Raw genomic sequence first — 20,574 nt, 5'->3', positions numbered from 1 at the left:
TCAAAAGCTAATCCCTTCTCTCGTGCACCAGATCCCACCCGCTCTCTCCAACCGCAGGACAAGGTAGAGTACTTTCCCCTCTTCGGTCATCAAATTTTCACTCTCCACTGGATTATTCCCATCGGCACACAGACATGCTGTTATTTATTCCATTTTAACAAACACTCCCTCTGACCCCGGTTTCCCTGCCAGCTACTGTCGCATTTCTCTGTATTTTATGGCGAACCCCCTCAAGAGTTGTGTCTAAACTTACTGTCTCAAATCTCTCTCCTTTCAATCATCAACCCACTCCAGTCAAGCCTTCACTTCTACCATTCTGTGAAACTCTTCTTGTCAAAGTCCCCGGTGACCCTAGTTAATTTTCAACCCTCCTCTTTCTTGACCCATCAGCCGCATTTTACTCAGTGGATCACTCCCTCCTCCCTAACACACTTTTTCCACTCGGCTTTCAGGAACCACATGCCTAGTTTTCTTCCCAACCTCCCTGGAGGCACCTCCTCAGCCTTCTTTTCTAGTTACTCCTCTTTCCTGCTGATAATAGAGAAGTAAACTAGAAAAGAAGGTCTTAAAGCTTAATCTTTGGTCTCTTCTCTTTCTTTTCCACGTTCACCCTGTTTCATGGCTTTAAATATCACCTATATGCCCACAACTCTCACTTGAGTATCTCCAGCCCCAATGTTTTTCGTGTCTTACTGCTCACTAGGCATCCCAAACCCAATGCATCCAAATTAAGCCCCCCACACTCCCCCCCAAACCCCACTCCACCTACGATCTTCCCCATTTCAGCTCAGGGCAACTACACGGTTCCAGTCCCTCAGTCCAAAAGCTTCCGTGTCACCCCTGATGTTGATGCCTGTCTTTCTCCCACATACCACATCTGGCTGTCGGGAAGTCTTCTTGAAATCTTCCAAGCGTATTTAGAATCAGAACACGTCTCGCGTCTCACTGCCTCCACTGCTTACTACCCTGATTCAAGTCATAATCATCCCTGGCCTCATTCAGTGGTTCCCAAACTTTGCTGCATTTTGAAATCACCCAAGGATCTTAAAAAATACTAGTGCCTGGCTGCCACCCCCTTGAGATTTTGATTTAATTGGTATGGGATGTGACCTGGGCACCAGGATTTTTCACTTCTCTCCAGGTGATTCTCATGTGCATCAAAGTTTGGGAATCCCTGGCATAGGTATGATAACAGCCACCTAACTGATCTCCCTGCTTCTACCCTTCCTCACTACAGTCCATTCTCAACACAGCAAATAGAGGTACTTTTAAATTATAAATCAGATTATATCTCTGCTAAAAACTCTCCAATCGCTCCTCACGTGACTTAGAGTAAAAGGCAAAGGCTTTACACTGGCCTACAAGGTCTTACATGAGCTGCAGTGTCCCCCATTGCACCCCATCACTTCTCTGACCTCTATTACACTTCCTCTGGTTCACTGCTCAACTGACAGCGGCCTCCTTACTTTCCTTGAATACACCAGGCATCCTCTCTCCCTACGACCGTTGCTCTAGGTGTTCCCTCTGTCTGAAATACTCTTCCCCCAGATATCTGCATATCAAATATTAGCTCAAATATCACATTTCCAATTATAAGTTAAAATCTACAAATGTACTACCCATCTCTTTCTCTTGTGTGAGGTAAAAGAAAAGCAAAGTTCCTTTTGGGACATGTTAAGTTTCCGATACATATCAGACATGCAGATCTAACAAGATGTCAAATAGGGAGGAAGTTGGAGCTGGATATAAAATGGGAGCAGACAGATGGTGTTTAAAAGCTCTGGTACTCTGGGGATCACGTTGGGGAAGACAAGGCTGAGAAGTGACCCCTGTGGTACACCAATATTTTGAGATGATATACAGCAGGATTGAGAAAAAGCAGAAGAAAAACTCAGAGTGTGGAGGGTCCTATCATAAAAGACTTCCTAGGTAGCTAACTTATGTCACTTGGTACTAGGATGACAATAAGGACACATAAATGCTACTGAATTTGTCCTGCTGGGCAGTCACAAAAGACCAGGACAGTTTCAGTGTCATGGTGAGGTCAAAGACTTGGAGGTACCTCAGTTCTAGTGGAAAGTAAGGAACTGGAAACAACACAGATTCCTGTCTTTGTTAACGAGAGGCGTTCTTAATTTCTGGTCCATGAACAAAGGAGATCATGGACGGGTTTCAGGAAAACATGATTCCAAGTCCTGCCTCCAAACACTACAAAACTTTGTGCGTGTGTGCGTTTTTCTGGAGAGACCTCCAGAGCTTTCATGATGGTTACTGATAACGCGCCATTCATCCGAGACCAGGGGGATCCACTGGCGTCAGAGCCTGAACCTCAGATCGTTACTTGATTCCTGCATGGTCTCTTCCAGGCTCTGAATCTAGTTTCCCGCGATCCCCACTCACGTTCCCGCCCAGCCACCCTGGACGCAACGCACCCTGGGCTCTTCCACCTTTATTTAGAGACCGCCCACATCCGCCCTCTTATCTAGGTTTCCTGGCACAGCCTCTGTCCATAAGCTCTGTCCTGTCGCTGTGCTGCCCAGGTCGCGGTTTCTAATGCTCAAGCTGCCCTTGCGTTCGGACCTGGAGACCCTACAGCCCTTACACTCCGGGCTGTTTCGCCCGGGCCGCAGCTTTGCCCCGCCTCGCGGAGCTCCGCGAGAAGCTGCTGGGATGCGGGGCGGACCCTTTGCGCGCGCTGTCTTCTGGGAACAGCTTTACGATATATTGATCGTCATTTTACGACAGGACAGGGTTGCTTTGTGGCTGTCAATTTCCCCAGAGGTCCGAGTGGGCAGAGCTACATGGTCTGGGGTGGCTGCTGCTACGAGAGCGGAGAGATGAGGCAGAAGCGGAAAGGTGCGAAAGGGAGGGGGAACGGGGCGGTGGTAGGGAAGGGGCGAAACCCGGGCCCTCAGATGCTGAAGCCAGTTTTTCCCGCGGGAATCCGCTACCTGATCCAGTCTCCCCAACCACCTGTGGTCCGTCTGTGGCCTCCAGCCCCCTGCTTTCTCGTTTCACCTGTTGTGCTTTTTGAACCAACCTATCCTTACTCTTCCTTTTTGGCAGTCACTTGGTGTCTTTTGCATAAGGGACAAAAGCTCTAGTCCAGGGTATGCCATCCAAGAAGTTAACGTGGTCGGTGGATTTAACACGTTCTCGGACTCTTAATTTGCTAAGTTTCGTTTTACGACACATTTCACGTGCTTTTTTATCTGAGATTGTTTTAAAGTTCTAAGTTAAAAAAAGAAAGAAAGAAAACCACTGAATTATTCTTGGATTCTGTGGGGGGCAGTTAGGCAGTTATTCCCATTTGTATTACCTCCTGAGTTAGCGTGGAGCAATTCCATCTTTAGTTTTTCAGCCGAATGGAGTCAAATTTCAAGTATTTTCTCCCAGGTTCTAGTGTTATCTCTGTAAGCTCAATTGAGCAGTCGGTCTAATAATAATGATGGTTATGATAATTATGGCTACCATTTATTGAGCCTTTGTTAATCATTCTTAGGCTGATATCGTCCCCTTTTCACAAATGAAGCCGAGATTAAAAGAGTTAAGTAACTTTCCTAGCCCAGAATTATATTTAGGAAGTGGAACTGGTTTGTCAGGCTGTCTCTATGAACCCCAAAAACATAAAATTAAAAAAAAAATCTGTTCCTTAATCACTGTGCCTCTTGGCATCAGCTGCTCCAAGTATCCAGGTTACCTTCAGTTACTTTGTGGCATCAAATTCTACATGCCCCTAATTGATTAATCATCTTCTCCCTCTAACGTGCTCCTCCTCCATCTCTACAGCTTTAAACTTTTGACCTCATTTATCACCAAGTCCTGTTACTTCTTATACAAATTGCTTCTTGAAATAGTTTATTCCTCATCATTCTAGCCACCATCCCCCTAACCCACCTTCATTAAGAACTGATACTTGAATAATACTTTGGCTTTCATATATACATTATTTTTGTTGATTCTTACTGAATCTTGTGAAAGATATGTATGGATTATCCTAATTCTGCAGACAAGGAAATGGGAGCTCAGAAGCCATTCGTCTTCCCGTTATCACACAGCCAGTAGGGTTTGGAAGCTAGGGACTGAGTCTGTCATCCAAGTTTTTTACTGTAAATCTGTTTTGTTTTGTTTTTTTAACAATGTTGCCTTTCAAGAGCCTTTTACTTATTATCCAGAGGATGTGTGTTCTTTTCATCTTCTGAATCATTTTTTTGTATCCTCTTTTTCTTTAGTATATTTTGTATACAGTTGACCCTTGAACAGTGGAGGGAGGGGGTCGGGGGCACTGACCCCTGCACAGTTGAAATTCTGAGTGTTGCTTATCTCTGCCTGAAAAACAAAGGAATTGATAAATGACTCACCCAAGGGCAGGAAGCTGAAACAGTTGGATAGAATCAGGACTCAGATCCTCAAACACAAACTTTTCCCCACACTTAGTTAATTTAAGGATCTGTAAAATAAAAATACAGGTACTGTATTTATTTGAAAAAATGTGCATATATGTAGACTTGTGCAGTTCAAGCCAGTGTTCAAGGATCAATCTGTACTTATTTTCTTTAAACACTACTTTCATCTTTTTACTCCCAAACTTGAGAACATATAATTCTCCACTGTGTATTGCATCCTATTTAAATGCCTTTGCCTTGTAGCCAGTGTACCCTGTAATTTGTTCTTACTGAACCCTGTCAAAAAGCCTCTATTCTATTTAGGCAGTACACCTACACATAAAGATGATAGGTAATTCCTATACCTAACATTGTTCCTTCTGGATTGCCCTCTGTTTTGCTTGTCCAGATCCTGCCCTTTAAAGATCCCTGTGTGATTTCCTCCACGAAGCCTTTTCTTACTAATTTACTTCTCTGGTTAATTCTTGATATACTCAAGGGCTGTACAAGTGTTTTTAAAATATTTATCTTCACGCATACCTCGTTTTATTGCACCTAGCTTTAGTGCGCTTCGCAGATACTGTGTTTTTTACAAATTGAAGGTTTGTAGCAACCCGTTTGAGCAAGTCTATCAACTCCATTTTTCCAACAGCATTTTTGCTCACTTCATGTCTCTGTGTCACATTTTGGTAATTCCCGCAATATTTCAAACTTTTTCATTATTGTTATGTTTATTATGGTGATCAGTGATCTTTGATGTTACTCTTGTAATTGTTTTGGGGCCCCACAAATTGCCACATAAGACGATGAACTTAATTGATAAATGTTGTGTGTGTTCTGACTGCTCTACCTGTTGACCATTTCCCCATCTCTCCCTCCCCTCAGGCCTCCCTATTCCTTAAGACACAGCGATATTGAAGTGAGGCCAATTAGTAACCCTACAGTGGCTTTTAAGGGTTCAAGTAAAAGGAACAGCCATACATCTCGCACTTTAAATCAATAGCTAGAAATGATTAAGCTTAGTGAGGAAGGCATGTCGAAAACTGAGATAGGCTGAATGCTAGGCCTCTTAACACCAGTCAGCCAAGTTGTGAACACAAAGTTCTTGAAGGAAATTGAAAATGATACTGTAGTGGATACATGAATGATAAGAAAGCAAAACAGTCTTATTGCTGATATGGAGAAGGTTTTAGTAACCTGCATAGAAGATCAACCAGCCACAGCATTTCCTTAAGCCAAAGCCTAATCCAGAGCAAGGCCCTAACTCTCTTTAATTCTTTGAAGGCTGAGAGAGTTGAGGAAGCTGCAGAAGAAAAGTTTGAAGCTAGCAGGGGTCGGTTCATGATGTTTAAGGAAAAAAGCCATCTCCATAGCATAAAAATGCAAGGCAAAGCCCCAGGTGCTGATGGAGAAGCTGCAGCAAGTTATCCAGAAGGTAGTTAGTGAAGATAAGATAATTAGTGAAGGTGGCTGCACTAAACAACAGATTTTCAATGTAGACCAAACAGCCTTATATCGGAAGAAGATGCCATCTAGAACTTTCATAACTAGGGAGAAGTCAGTGCCTGGCTTCAAAGCCTCAGAGGACGGGCTGACTCTCTTGTTAGGGGCTAATGCAGCTGGTGACTTTTAAGTTGAAGCCAATGTTCCTTTACCATTCTGAATTAATGCTAAATCGACTCTGCCTGTGCTCTCTAAATGGAACAAAGCCTGGATGGCAGCCCATCTGTTTCCAACATGGTTTACTGAATATTTTAACCCCACTGTTGAGAGCAGATTGCTTTCAAAATATTATTGCTCATCGTCAATGTACCTAGTCACCCAAGAGCTCTGATGGAGACGTACAAGATTAATGTTGCTTTCATGCCTGCTGACACAACATCCATTGTGTGGCCTGATCAAGGAGTCATTTCGACTCTCAAGTCTTATTATTTAAGAAGTACATTTTGTAAGGCTATAGCTGCCATAGATAGTGATTCCTCTGAGGGACCTGGGCAAAGTCAATTGAAAACCTACTTGGAAAGGATTCACCATTCTAGATGCCATTAAGAACATTTGTGATTCATGGGAAGAGGTCAAAATATCAACATTAATAGGAGTTTAAAAGAAGTTGATTCCAGCCCTCATGGATGACTTTGAGGGGTTTAAGACTTGATTGGAGGAAGTAGCTGCAGATGTGGTGGAAATAGGAGAACTAGAATTGAAAGTGGAGCCTGAAGTTGGGACTGAATTGCCGCAATCTCATGATGAAACTAATGGATGAGGAGTTGCTTCTTGCGGATGAGCAAAGAAAGCGGTTTTTTGAGATGGAATCTACTCCCGGTGAAGATGCTATGAAGATTGTTGAAACTACAATTAAAAATTTAGAATATTACGTTAAACTTAGTTGATGCAGCAGCAGTAGGGTTTGAGAGGATTGACTCCAGTTTTGAAAGTTCTGTGGGTACAGTGCTGTCAATCAGCATTGCCTGCTACAGAGAAATCGTTCATGAAAGGAAGAGTCAATGGATGAGGCACACTTCACTGTGGTCTTATTTTAAGAAATTGCCACGGCCGCCCAGCCTTCAGCAGCCACCCACCCTGATCAGTTTGGTAGCTAACATCGAGGCAGGACCCTCCACCAGCAAAAAGATTATGATTTGCTGAAGGCTCAGATGATGGTTAGCATTGTTTAGCAATAAGGTATTTTTTAATTAAGGTTTTTTTTTTTTAAGGCATAATGCTCTTGCACACTTAACAGACTGCAGTACAGTGTAAACATAGCTTTTATATGCACTGGGAAACCAAAAAAAATTCGTGTGACTTGCTTTATTGCAGTATTTGATTTATTGTGATGGTCTGGAACCGAACCTGCAGTATCTCTGAGGTCTGCCTGTATTTTTATCACCTGAATCACCTTTTCCCCCTCCAAATAAATTCTTATGCAGAACTTCAGCATATAAACAGATGAAAGCCAAGCTGCTTTGGTTGAAATGGAGAAAAAGAGCCTCCCTCTCCCTCCCCTTCCTCCTTTACCTTAATCACCACCAGCCCTACCTCTGTTACATGGCCCCACAGGCACCTTTGTAGAACTCTGAAGGGCTGAGTTACATGGTTTAGAAAGCATTTAGCCTTTGACTGTAGATGGACTTCTTTTTCTCTCAAATTGTTTTGTATGTGTTAGCTTTACCTCATTAAATTAGACATGGCTTGGTACAGTGGGAAAAAGCATGTAAGTTGCGGAGAAAAGACCTGGATTTGAGTCTTAACTATACCATTTACAATTATGTCTTAACTGGCCTTAATTTTTCACATCTGTGAAATGTGGTAACAATACCTACCTTCCAGTGTTGTGAGGTTTCAAATGAGATAAAGTAAATGAAAGGGCTCCATGAGCGCCAGGGCTTTCTCATCTGTGTTTCTCTCTGATGACATCATTATCTTTGCACACCAGCTTTCTCTGCAGGCAGGAGGCAGGCTTGCTAGTAGCTCCCAAGCTGAAATCTCACAGCTTTTTATCACTGGAGAGGGACTGGTGTCTTTTGCCTTGAGAAAAAGAGCTCAGATTGGCCAGACCTGGATAAGTGCCCATCCTTGAACCAGTCACCTTTAACTGGGGGGATGGGGTCATGTAAGAACATGTCAGCTTCTGCTGTTGCCTTTTAGAGGAGAAGGGTAACCTCAGTTGCCAGGAGAATGTTGCGATGGCGGACAGACTATATTTTACAGATGTGTTAAGATCCCTAGGCACATACAGACCCATGTCTTTGTATTTCAAAATAGTACTACATTGCTTTGTATTTCAAAATAGTATTAACATTACTTCTGTGGATACCTGGGTTTGAGTTTCAACTTCACCCCTTGGTAGCATTTTTATGGGACAGGCAAATATTCTTGTTCCATCTACCTCACTGTGTTCTGAGAATCAGATGAAATAATGCATCTAAATGTAATTACCAATCTGGAGATAAAGGGAAGCTGCTTTAACTACTTTGGTCCTTTCCTGTGTGATTAGGTTCTTTTTCCTCATGTTTGTCTCTACTCTTTCCTGCATCTGTCATTCTTTAGGTGTATATGCTTCTAAAGTGAACTCTTCCCATATATAGGTGAAGCCAGGTTTGTTTTAAAATTAAAGATATAAAATATATGATCAAATTGTAAACAGTAGTGTCTTGTGTACTTGAGCTATCATTTTGACATGATTGGAATGATTTTGGAAGGAAAACTCCTAATAAATACAAAAACCTTTACTGAATAATATGATTTTTTTAGTGTCAAATATTATCTTTTCAGGAGATCTCAGCCCTGCTGAGCTGATGATGCTGACCATAGGAGATGTTATTAAACAACTAATTGAAGCCCATGAACAGGGGAAAGACATCGATCTAAATAAGTAAGTGGACCTATAAAAAAGAAGGTAATCTTGTTCTTGGGTAGTAGATCTCTTTTATGAAATTATAAAATACTACTGGTTCTATCTCATGTTTCATGTTTTAGTTGAGAATTTAGCTTTCTGCCCTGCCCTATCGATTATTTATGGCAAAATTGCCTTATAGCCTTATAATACTAGTAGTTTCTAACATTTCTTGGGCGTTTACGGTATTCTGGTCACTGTTAGTAGTACGTTATATGTATTGGCTCAGCTGATCCTCTCAAACACTATATGAGGTAGATATTTACCTCATTTGACAGATGGGTCCTCTGAGACAGAGAAAGGTTAAATAATTTGTTCAGGAGTAAATAACTGGTGATTGGCAGAGCTGGGATTTAGAATCAGGTCATCTGTCTCCAGAGCCCAGGCGCTGTCCTGCTGTGCCATCTCACTTCACATCCTTCCTCTCTTCCCTGTCGTCTCAGAGAGGTGGTAACTCTCTTCCAGGGAAGCCCTCTCTTTGGGGCCTTGGATCCAATCCAGCCTTTCCCTACTTTAGAACCTCCTGGACACGTTCATCCACTTCCTCTCCACAACCATGTTCAGCTTTGACTTTGCTACATCCTCAAATAAGAGTGGTCTTTCCTCTCTGCATCTATTTATTTACTATATATTTGTGATATAGATCTGCTCTAGTGAAAGGGTTCTCCCCCCATCCCCAGGTCGTCAATGGTCTAGTCACTACGCACATGACATTTTTTTAGACCCTGTCTTCTGTTACTTGAGATACTACAATGTTATATCCCTTCCTTGGAACGTTGTGCTTGATAACATTTGCTAAAGAATAAATTAGTAACTATTCTTTTTTACCACGAAGACATATTTTATTGGTTTTTCTACCATGTGTTTAGCAGTGTTTTTTTTTCCCCCATCTTTCTTGGCTATACCTCTAATTATACAAATCTTTTGTTTCTCATGAACATTTCTACTTCTTGTATATTTTTGTCATTCTCTTTAATTTAGCACATCTAAAGCTAAAGCTAGCATCTTCTTTAAAACCAGCCCCTACTCAGATGTCCTCTTTGCCTAATTGTTTTAACCTTCACCCAGGTTTGAAACTCTAGTGTCATCTTTGAATCTTTTCCCTTAGGTCCACTTAGAGTCAAAATTTTGCCTACTGCTTCTTCATTATAACTCTCTTTCATGTTCACCACCAACTTCCTCTTCCATTCCTTTTTAAACTTAAGTCTAGACTCCTGCAGTAGTTTATGCTTTCAGTCCTTTTTACTGTCTTGCTGGATTAATTTTCCTTCGTCATTTCCCTGTGCAGGAACTTTCAGCACGTTCCCAGTGCTTGTGGAATTAAACGCAGATTCCTCAGCCCATTATGTAAGGCCTCTCGGTGTGGCTTCAACTTACTTTTCCAACTTTTTAAACTTCTGTATCTTCATATTGAAAACCTTCCGCTTTCTGTTAAGTTGGTCTACTCATATTTCTTAAAATCTGTACTATCCTGTTTTTGCATCTTCACGTAAGCCAGCCTGTTGGCTCTCAGTGTCATCTCTGTGTCTTTATTGCCTGTCTGAAGTCTACTCTTTTTTCTGTGCCCATTTTCTTTCAATATCTCCCCAGCACACACTGAGTTCCTCGCTTGAGCTCTGTAATCACTCGTTGTTGTGTGTGTATTTTATTATTGATACGTATGTTTTTATTACTTGTAGATTTATTTTTGTGCGTGCCTGTCTGCAAACATGCGAACATAAGAGCACGAAACAGCTATGCCTTACACCTCCTGACGTACCAAGTACTTAGGTAGTCTCTTGTACCTATCAGGTACTCAGTAACCATTTGTTGAAATGATTTGAACACCCCATAATATTTCTAGATGGATTAAAGTGAGAAGATAAAGTGACTATTAGGATTTGGTTAGCAGCCACAAAGGAAGGAAAAATTGCTAAATTATAGAGGAAAGCGAGGAATTATTAGTTGGAATAAAGGTTACTTCCGGGGGTTAGGGATAGGGTTACGGTCAGGAAGGGGCAAACGGGTCTTCTGAAGTGCTGATCATATTCTCTTTCTTGGAATGTGGTTACAAGAGTGATTGTTTTATAATTGTTAGAGTATATTTATATGTTTTATTGTTCTGTTCTTTATATAATATTTTGTATTAGAAAAAGTTTTAAAACTTTTAAAGCTTTAAAAATATATCTACTTTATTTCCTATTTGGTTCTGCATAGCTTTGCTTTAAATTGTTTTGTTTTGTTTTGTTGGCCTGAGGCAGTGCTTTCCAACCAGGCATGACCATCCCCGCCCCCAAGTCATTTGGCAATGTCTGGAGACAGTTTTGGTTGTTACAGCGGGAAGAGGTGCCAGTGGGTAGAGGCCAAGGATGCCGCTAAACATCCTGCAATGTACTGAACAGTCCCCCACAACAGAATTAATGTGATCCCAAATGTAGTAGCGTGGAAGCTGAGAAAAGGGTAGAATCCTTCGAAGCTGGAGCGCTACTTTGAACGAGACCTACACTGTATCACTGTCCTGGGTACCCCCCCGCCCCGTAGTCATCTGGTTTTCTTTCTGGTACTCTGGAGAACAAGAAGTCATGAATTTTGTTCTAGTTCCCTGATAGTTACAAATGTTAAAACCACTGTTGTCATCTGGTGAAGGGATAGGGGAGTGATGGGAGTTGATGGTGTTATTTATAGGTTATCCTTTTGGTAGCTCGTCCTTGAAATATTGTGATCTTGATAATGCTAGATGCTTTACTTTCAGGGTGAAAACCAGGACAGCTGCCAAATATGGCCTTTCAGCACAGCCCCGCCTGGTGGATATCATTGCTGCAGTCCCACCTCAGTATCGAAAGGTCTTGGTCCCCAAGTTAAAGGCAAAACCCATCAGAACTGCCAGTGGGGTGAGTGATTCAATTCATCAAAGATTGATTGTGTATCTCTTCCACCACAGATCCCTGCCTCCATGTAACACCTGGGTAGTGAGGTGGAAGTGGGGGATTTGGACTAATAAAATCCATATGCTATGGTGTGTGCTGGAGTGGAGACACGTGCAGAATGCTAGGAGGGCACAGAGGGGCAAAGGTCACTGTTCTTAGAGGAGTAGATGATGTTTTGGTTTTTGCTGTCTTTAAAAGTATAGCTAGATGCTTGGGGACTGTCATAAGATGACCAGTATTGTTGGCCATCTTCAGCTTGTGGCGTATAAGATTGATACTTATAAAAGGTATTTTGAAAAATTAATTGATAGTGCAAAGTCGTTCTATTAATCTATATGGTAATTGTGAAACAGTTGACACCATAGGGAGTGATATGGGAGTCCAGAGGACAGAGATGTCCCTGCAGTAAAAGGGACTAGGGAAAGCCCAAGAGGAAGCGTGGAGCTTGACTAACATATAAATGGTGCCCATATAAGCAGAGAAGAGCAGGTTCAAAGAGTAATGGGAGCGAGGACCCAGGAACTAGAGCACAGAGGTAGAGGTGAGGTAAGAGGCGTGTGTGCAGGGAACCACGAGTGTACCAGACTCACTGGGGCTGACAGTTCATTTTGGAAAGCAGCAGGACATTGGGGTGAAGAGTTAGTGTGGGATCCACTTGTAAAAGATCTTAAATGTCCTGCAAAATAACCAAATAATAGGAAACTGAAAGATTTTTGAGAAGGGGAGTGATGGGAACCAAATAGATTTTCAGAAAATTAATTTGCATACAAGATGTAGGGTAGCTTGGAGCCAAAAGGACCAGTTGGGATACTCTTGGTTTGACCTAGGTGTGAAGTGTTAAGAGCCTGAATCAAGGTAGGGCCTCCAGGATAAAAAGGATGAGTGTGAGAGACATGAGGGAAGAATTGCTAGGATTTAGACCCTCTTAAAACATGGTACCCAGAAGCGAATGCTGTGTTCCTGATGTGATCTAAGAAGTTCAGTCTGTTGTTTGGATGGGGATATTGTACTTCTAGTAAATGCAGCTTATAATGACTTGCTGGGTAGCTGTATCTCCTGGATCATATATTTGTGACTCATTAAACCCCAGAACTTTCACACATAATGTACCACCTATCCTAGTCTCTTCTCCTTTGTACTTAAGTGTTTGGGGTTTGTTTGTACCTAGTATAAAAGACTCTTTCAGAAAAACTAATAGGTCCAAACCCCTCACCTCCCATTCCCCACCCCCCCAACTATTCCCCCAGGGCAACTACTTTTAGGTCTTAGCTGATTTCTTGGCATTTACTTCCATATCCCTAAATAACGTGCTTTATGGATAAGTCTTGGATTTTCACTTTTCAGCATTGTGTGTGGGCTTGCCACCATGGAGACAAAGGTTTAGCAATGTTTCAACCTGACAAATGCACTTGGCTTTCATAATTCCATTCTGTCTTCCTCCTACCTCGGATCGTTTCTTTCTTTGACAGCTACTCTTGTTCTGCTTCCCTCTAAAAACTGATGTTTTCTGTGGTCCTGGGCCAACTGCTTTTAGTGTCATACATGCTTTCTTTGGTGATCTCATCCATTGATGTTTTTAAGTATTGCCATATGCTGACTCGTTGCTCTGACTTCTCCCCAAGCTTCACATCCATGTCAAATTGCCTGTTAGACCTTTCTCCTTTGACTGCCTGTAAGTATACCCTTAAGTATAGCATAACCAAAACCTCAGACTTGCTCGTCCATCTTCCTTGTCCACCTTAGCTAATGGTGCCCCCATCCACTCAGTTTCTAAAAGATGCGAAACGCATTGTCCATTCCTACCACCACTGGGAGGAATGTTTTGGCCTTTATTATTTCTTGTTTAGATTGTTTTAATCATTTCCTAATGGACCTGCTTTGTCTCACCTGCACCAAATCCATTTTCTGCAGTGCAGAGTGACTATTAAAAATATCAGAAGAACACAGCTGATTGTCATTCCCTAGCTGCTATGCATCCTAACCTCTATGCTTTTTAAAAAATTTATTTTACTGAAGTGTAGTTGATTTATGATATGTTAATTTCTACTGTATGGCAAATGTATGATTAAGTTATACACATATACATTCTTTTTCATATTCTTTTCCATTATGGTTTATCACAGGATATTGAATATAGTTCCCTGTGCTACACAGTAGGACCTTGCTGTTTATCCATTCTATATATAATAGTTTGCATCTACTAATCCCAAAATCCCAATCCATCCTTCCCCCACCATGCCTCCCCCTTGGCAACCACAAGTCTGTTCTCTGTGTCTGTGAGTCTGCTTCTGTTTTGTAGATAAGTTCATTTGCGTCATATTTTAGATTTCACATATATGCAATATCATATATTTATCTGTCTCTTTCTGACTGACTCAGTATTATAATCTCCAGGTCCATCCATGTTGCTGCAAATGGCATTATTTCATTATTTTTTATGGCTAATATTCTGCTCTGTATAGGTACCACATCTTCTTTATCCATTCATCTGTTGATGGACATTTAGGTCGTTTCCATGTCTTGGCTATTGTAAATAGTGCTGCAATGAACATTGGAGTGCATGTATCTTTTTGAATTATAGTTTTCTCCAGATAGATGCCCACTAACCTCCATGCTTTTACTTCTGCTGTTACTGTAGTGCTTTGTTTATATTTTTTTATAGAGCAGCTTTAGGCTTACAGAAAAATTGAGCAGAAAGCACAGAGAGTTCCCATATACTTCCTTTCCCCCTTCCCCAGGTTGCCCTATTATTAATACCTTGCATTGGTTTGACACATTTGTTATAATTGATGAACCAATATTGCTATCTTATTATTAACCAAAGCCTGTAGTTTACATTGGGGTCACTCACAGTGTTGTACATTCTGTGGATTTTGCCAAATGCATAATTTCACGTATCCACTGTTACAGTATCATATGGAATAGTTTCACTGTCCTAAAACTTCCCTCATCATTTCCTCTGTTTCATACCTCTCGCAACTACTGATCTATTTACTGTTTCTGTAGTTTTGCCGTCCCTAGAATGGTATATAGTTGGAATCAGTATGTTTTGTAGCCTTTTCATATTGGCTTCTGTTACTTTGCAGTGGGCATTTAAGGTTATGCCATGTCCTATTAGTGGCTTGATAGCTCATTTCTTTTTAGCATTGAATAATATTCCATTGTCTGAGTGTGCCACAATTTGTTTATCCACACACCTGTTGAAGGACATCTTGGTTGCTTCCAATTTTTGGCAATTACGATGGACAAAGCTGCGATAAACATTTGTTTGAAGGTTTTTGCATACACAAAAGTTTTCAAACTCATTTGGGTAAATAAATATCTAGGAGCATGATTGCTGGATCATATGGTCAGACTGCATTTACCTTTGTAAGAAATTGTCAACTGTCTTCCAAAGTGGCTGCACTGTTTTGCATTCCATCAACAGTAAATGAGAGTTCCTATTGCTCCACAAGCTCATCAGCATTTGGTGTTGTCAGTGCTCTGGATTTTGGCCATTCTGTTAGGTATGTAGTGATATCTCATTGCTTTAATTTGCAATTCCTGAATGACATACGATGTTGAGTATCTTCTCATATACTTATTTTGCCTTCAGTGCATCTTTGGTGAAGTGTCTCTTCAGATCTTTTGCCCTATTCCTAATTGGGTTGTTTGGTTTTTTTATTGTGAAGTTTTAAGGATTTTTTTTGTATAGTTAAGATACATGTCTTTTATCAGCCATGTGTTTTGTAAATATTTTCTCCCAGTCTGTGGCATATCTTTTTAGTATACTTACGTCTGTGATCCATTTTGAGTCTGTTTGTATTTGAGTTTTTGTTTGTTTTGTTGGGTTTTTTTGCTTTGAAAATCATGATTTTTATTATTCAGAGTAGTATCATTACTCATTGCAGCAGTAGTGACCATATGTTGCCCACCTGTTACATACCAGCCACTGCACTGGTGTGTTTTCTTTTTTTTTTTTTTTAAACATCTTTATTGAAGTATAATTGCCTTACAATGGTGTGTTAGCTTCTGCTTTATAACAAAGTGAATCAGTTATACATATACAATATGTTCCCATTTCTCTTCCCTCTTGCATCTCCCTCCCTCCCACCCTCCCCATCCCACCCCTCTAGGTGGTCACAAAGCACCAAGCTGATCTCCCTGTGCTATGCGGCTGCTTCCCACTAGCTATCTATTTTACATTTGGTAGTGTATATATGTCCATGACACTCTCTTAACCTGTCACATCTCACCCCACCCCCTCCCCATATCCTCAAGTCCATTCTCTAGTAGGTCTGTGTCTTTATTCCCGTCTTGCCACTAGGTTCTTCATGGCCTTTTTTTTTTTTCCCTTAGATTCCGTATATATGTGTTAGCATACTGTATTTGTTTTTCTCTTTCTGACTTACTTCACTCTGTATGACAGACTCTAACTCCATCCACCTCATTACAAATACCTCCATTTCATTTCTTTTTATGGCTGAGTAATATTCCATTGTATATATGTGCCACATCTTCTTTATCCATTCATCTGTCGACGGAAATTTAGGTTGCTTCCATGTCCTGGCTATTGTAAATAGAGCTGCAATGAACATTTTGGTACATGACTCTTTTTGACCTATGGTTTTCTCAGGGTATATGCCCAGTAGTGGGATTGCTGGGTCGTATGGTAGTTCTATTTGTAGTTTTTTAAGGAACCTCCATACTGTTCTCCATAGTGGCTGTATCAATTTACATTCCCACCAACAGTGCAAGAGTGTTCCCTTTCCTCCACACCCTCTCCAGCATTTATTGTTTCTAGATTTTTTGATGATGGCCATTCTGACCGGTGTGAGATGATATCTCATTGTAGTTTTGATTTGCATTTCTCTAATGATAATGATGTTGAGCATTCTTTCATGTGTCTGTAGGCCATCTGTATATCTTCTTTGGAGAAATGTCTATTTAGGTCTTCTGCCCATTTTTGGATTGGGTTGTTCGTTTTTTTGTTATTGAGCTGCATGAGCTGCTTGTAAATCTTGGAGATTAATCCTTTGTCAGTTGCTTCATTTGCAAATATTTTCTCCCATTCTGATGGTTGTCTTTTGGTCTTGTTTATGGTTTCCTTTGCTGTGCAAAAGCTTTTAAGTTTCATTAGGTCCCATTTGTTTATTTGTGTTCTTATTTCCATTTCTCTGGGAGCTGGGTCAAAAAGAATCTTGCTGTGATGTATGTCATAGAGTGTTCTGCCTATGTTTTCCTCTAAGAGTTTGATAGTGTCTGCCCTTACACTTAGGTCTTTAATCCATTTTGAGTTTATTTTTGTGCATGGTGTCAGGGAGTGTTCTAATTTCATACTTTTACATGTACCTGTCCAATTTTCCCAGCACCACTTATTGAAGAGGCTGTCTTTTCTCCACTGTATATGCTTGCCTCCTTTATCAAAGATAAGGTGACCATATGTGTGTGGGTTTATCTCTGGGCTTTCTATCCTGTTCCATTGATCTATATTTCGATTTTTGTGCCAGTACCAAACTGTCTTGATTACTGAAGCTTTGTCATATAGTCTGAAGTCAGGGAGCCTGATTCCCCCAGCTCCATTTTTCGTTCTCAAGATTGCTTTGGCTATTTGGGGTCTTTTGTGTTTCCATACAAATTGTGAAATTTTTTGTTCTAGTTCTGTGAAAAATGCCAGTGGTAGTTTGATAGGGATTGCATTGAATCTGTAGATTGCTTTGGGTAGTAGAGTCATTTTCACAATGTTGATTCTTCCAATCCAGGAACATGGTATATCTCTCCATCTATTTGTATCATCTTTAATTTCTTTCATCAGTGTCTTATAATTTTCTGCATACAGGTCTTTTGTCTCCTTAGGTGGGTTTATTCCTAGATATTTTATTCTTTTTGTTGCAATGGTAAACGGGAGTGTTTTCTTAATTTCACTTTCAGATTTTTCGTCATTAGTGTATAGAAATGCAAGAGATTTCTGTGCATTAATTTTGTATCCTGCAACTTTACCAAATTCATTGATTAGCTCTAGGAGTTTTCTGGTAGCATCTTTAGGATTCTCTATGTATAGTATCACGTCATCTGCAAATAGTGACAGCTTTACTTCTTCTTTTCCGATTTGGATTCCTTTTATTTCTTTGTCTTCTCTGATTGCTGTGGCTAACACTTCCAAAACTATGTTGAATAATAGTGGTGAGAGTGGGCAACCTTGTCTTGTTCCTGATCTTAGTGGAAATGGTTTCAGTTTTTCACCATTGAGAACAATGTTGGCTGTGGGTTTGTCATATATGGCCTTTATTATGTTGAGGAAAGTTCCCTCTATGCCTACTTTCTGCAGGGCTTTTATCATAAATGGGTGTTGAATTTTGTCGAAAGCTTTCTCTGCATCTATTGAGATGATCATATGGTTTTTCTCCTTCAATTTGTTAATATGGTGTATCACATTGATTGATTTGCGTATACTGAAGAATCCTTGCATTCCTGGGATAAACCCCACTTGATCATGGTGTATGATCCTTTTAATGTGCTGTTGGATTCTGTTTGCTAGTATTTTGTTGAGGATTTTTGCATCTATGTTCATCAGTGATATTGGCCTGTAGTTTTCTTTCTTTGTGACATCTTTGTCTGGTTTTGGTATCAGGGTGATGGTGGCCTCGTAGAATGAGTTTGGGAGTGTTCCTCCCTCTGCAATATTTTGGAAGAGTTTGAGAAGGATAGGTGTTAGCTCTTCTCTAAATGTTTGATAGAATTCACCTGTGAAGCCATCTGGTCCTGGGCTTTTGTTTGTTGGAAGGTTTTTAATCACAGTTTCAATTTCAGTGCTTGTGATTGGTCTGTTCATATTTTCTATTTCTTCCTAGTTCAGTCTCGGCAGTTTGTGCATTTCTAAGAATCTGTCCATTTCTTCCAGGTTGTCCATTTTATTGGCATAGAGTTGCTTGTAGTAATCTCTCATGATCGTTTGTATTTCTGCAGTGTCAGTGGTTACTGCTCCTTTTTCATTTCTAATTCTATTGATTTGAGTCTTCTCCCTTTTTCTCTTGATGAGTCTGGCTAATGGTTTATCAATTTTGTTTATCTTCTCAAAGAACCAGCTTATAGTTTCATTGATTTTTGCTATTGTTTCCTTCATTTCTTTTTCATTTATTTCTGACCTGATCTTTATAATTTCTTTCCTTCTGCTAGCTTTGGGGTTTTTTTGTTCTTCTTTCTCTAATTGCTTTAGGTGCAAGGTTAGGTTGTTTATTCGAGATGTTTCCTGTTTCTTGAGGTAGGATTGTATTGCTATAAACTTCCCTCTTAGCACTGCTTTTGCTGCGTCCCATAGGTTTTGGGTCGTCGTATCTCCATTGTCATTTGTTTCTAGGTATTTTTTGATTTCCCCTTTGATTTCTTCAGTGATCACTTCGTTATTAAGTAGTGTATTGTGTAGCCTCCATGTGTTTGTATTTTTTACAGATCTTTTCCTGTAATTGATATCTAGTCTCATAGCGTTGTGGTCAGAAAAGATACTTGATACTATTTCAATTTTCTTAAATTTACCAAGGCTTGATTTGTGACCCAAGATATGATCTATCCTGGAGAATGTTCCATGAGCACTTGAGAAAAATGTGTATTCTGTTGTTTTTGGGTGGAATGTCCTATAAATATCAATTAAGTCCATCTTGTTTAATGTATCATTTAAAGCTTGTGTTTCCTTATTTATTTTCATTTTGGATGATCTGTCCATTGGTGAAAGTGGGGTGTTAAAGTCCCCTACTATGATTGTGTTGCTGTCGATTTCCCCTTTTATGGCTGTTAGTATTTGCCTTATGTATTGAGGTGCTCCTATGTTGGGTGCATAAATATTTACAATTGTTATACCTTCCTCTTGGATCGATCCCTTGATCATTATATAGTGTCCTTCTTTGTCTCTTGTAATAGTCTTTATTTTAAAGTCTATTTTGTCTGATATGAGAATTGCTACTCCAGCTTTCTTTTGATTTCCATTTGCATGGAATATCTTTTTCCATCCCCTCACTTTCAGTCTGTATGTGTCTCTAGGTCTGAAGTGGGTCTCTTGTAGACAGCATATATATGGGTCTTGTTTTTGTATCCATTCAGCCAGCCTGTGTCTTTTGGTGGGAACATTTAATCCATTTACATTCAAGGTAATTATCGATATGTATGTTCCTATTCCCATTTTCTTAAATGTTTTGGGTTTGTTATTGTAGGTGTTTTCCTTCTCTTGTGTTTCTTGCCTAGAGAAGTTCCTTTAGCATTTGTTGTAAAGCTGGTTTGGTGGTGCTGAACTCTCTCAGCTTTTGCTTGTCTGTAAAGGTTTTAATTTCTCCATCACATCTGAATGAGATCCTTGCTGGGTAGAGTAACCTTGGTTGTAGGTTTTTCTCCTTCATCACTTTAAGTATATCCTGCCACTCCCTTCTGGCTTGCAGAGTTTCTGCTGAAAGATCAGATGTTAACCTTATGGGGATTCCCTTGTGTGTTATTTGTTGTTTTTCCCTTGCTGCCTTTAATATGTTTTCCTTATATTTAATTTTTGACAGTTTGATTAATATGTGTCTTGGCGTGTTTCTCCTTGGGTTTATCCTGTATGGGACTCTCTGTGCTTCCAGGACTTGATTAACTATTTCCTTTCCCATATTAGGGAAGTTTTCAACTATAATCTCTTCAAATATTTTCTCAGTCCCTTTCTTTTTCTCTTCTTCTTCTGGGACCCCTATAATTCGAATGTTGGTGCGTTTAATGTTGTCCCAGAGGTCTCTGAGACTGTCCTCAGTTCTTTTCATTCTTTTTTCTTTATCCTGCTCTGCAGTAGTTATTTCCACCATTTTATCTTCCAGGTCACTTATCCTTTCTTCTGCCTCAGTTATTCTGCTATTGATCCCATCTAGAGTATTTTTAATTTCATTTATTGTGT

General features: G+C 40.2%; 2 protein-coding genes across 2 annotated transcripts in view; one reads left to right on the top strand and one right to left on the bottom strand.

Moving 5' to 3' along the window:
- NUGGC (nuclear GTPase, germinal center associated) overlaps positions 1-2,638 on the bottom strand; it is a 51,635-nt gene extending 48,997 nt beyond the window's left edge. The window contains exon 1 of the mRNA XM_036855590.1: positions 2,433-2,638. The gene's annotated coding sequence lies outside the window, so the exon portion shown is untranslated. The remainder of the gene's footprint in view (positions 1-2,432) is intronic.
- Positions 2,639-2,753: 115 nt separating this feature from the next.
- ELP3 (elongator acetyltransferase complex subunit 3) overlaps positions 2,754-20,574 on the top strand; it is a 115,828-nt gene continuing 98,007 nt past the window's right edge. Inside the window, 3 exon segments of the mRNA XM_036856399.1 lie at positions 2,754-2,856; positions 8,658-8,757; positions 11,510-11,648. Coding sequence (XP_036712294.1) covers positions 2,802-2,856; positions 8,658-8,757; positions 11,510-11,648 — 294 coding nt within the window. The 5' untranslated portion in view covers positions 2,754-2,801.

Source organism: Balaenoptera musculus, chromosome 6 (genome assembly GCF_009873245.2).
Source record: "Balaenoptera musculus isolate JJ_BM4_2016_0621 chromosome 6, mBalMus1.pri.v3, whole genome shotgun sequence".
NCBI classification, from domain to species: Eukaryota; Metazoa; Chordata; class Mammalia; order Artiodactyla; family Balaenopteridae; genus Balaenoptera; species Balaenoptera musculus.
Note: the sequence above shows the minus strand (reverse complement) of the source record. Positions and strands in the feature narration are given on the sequence as shown.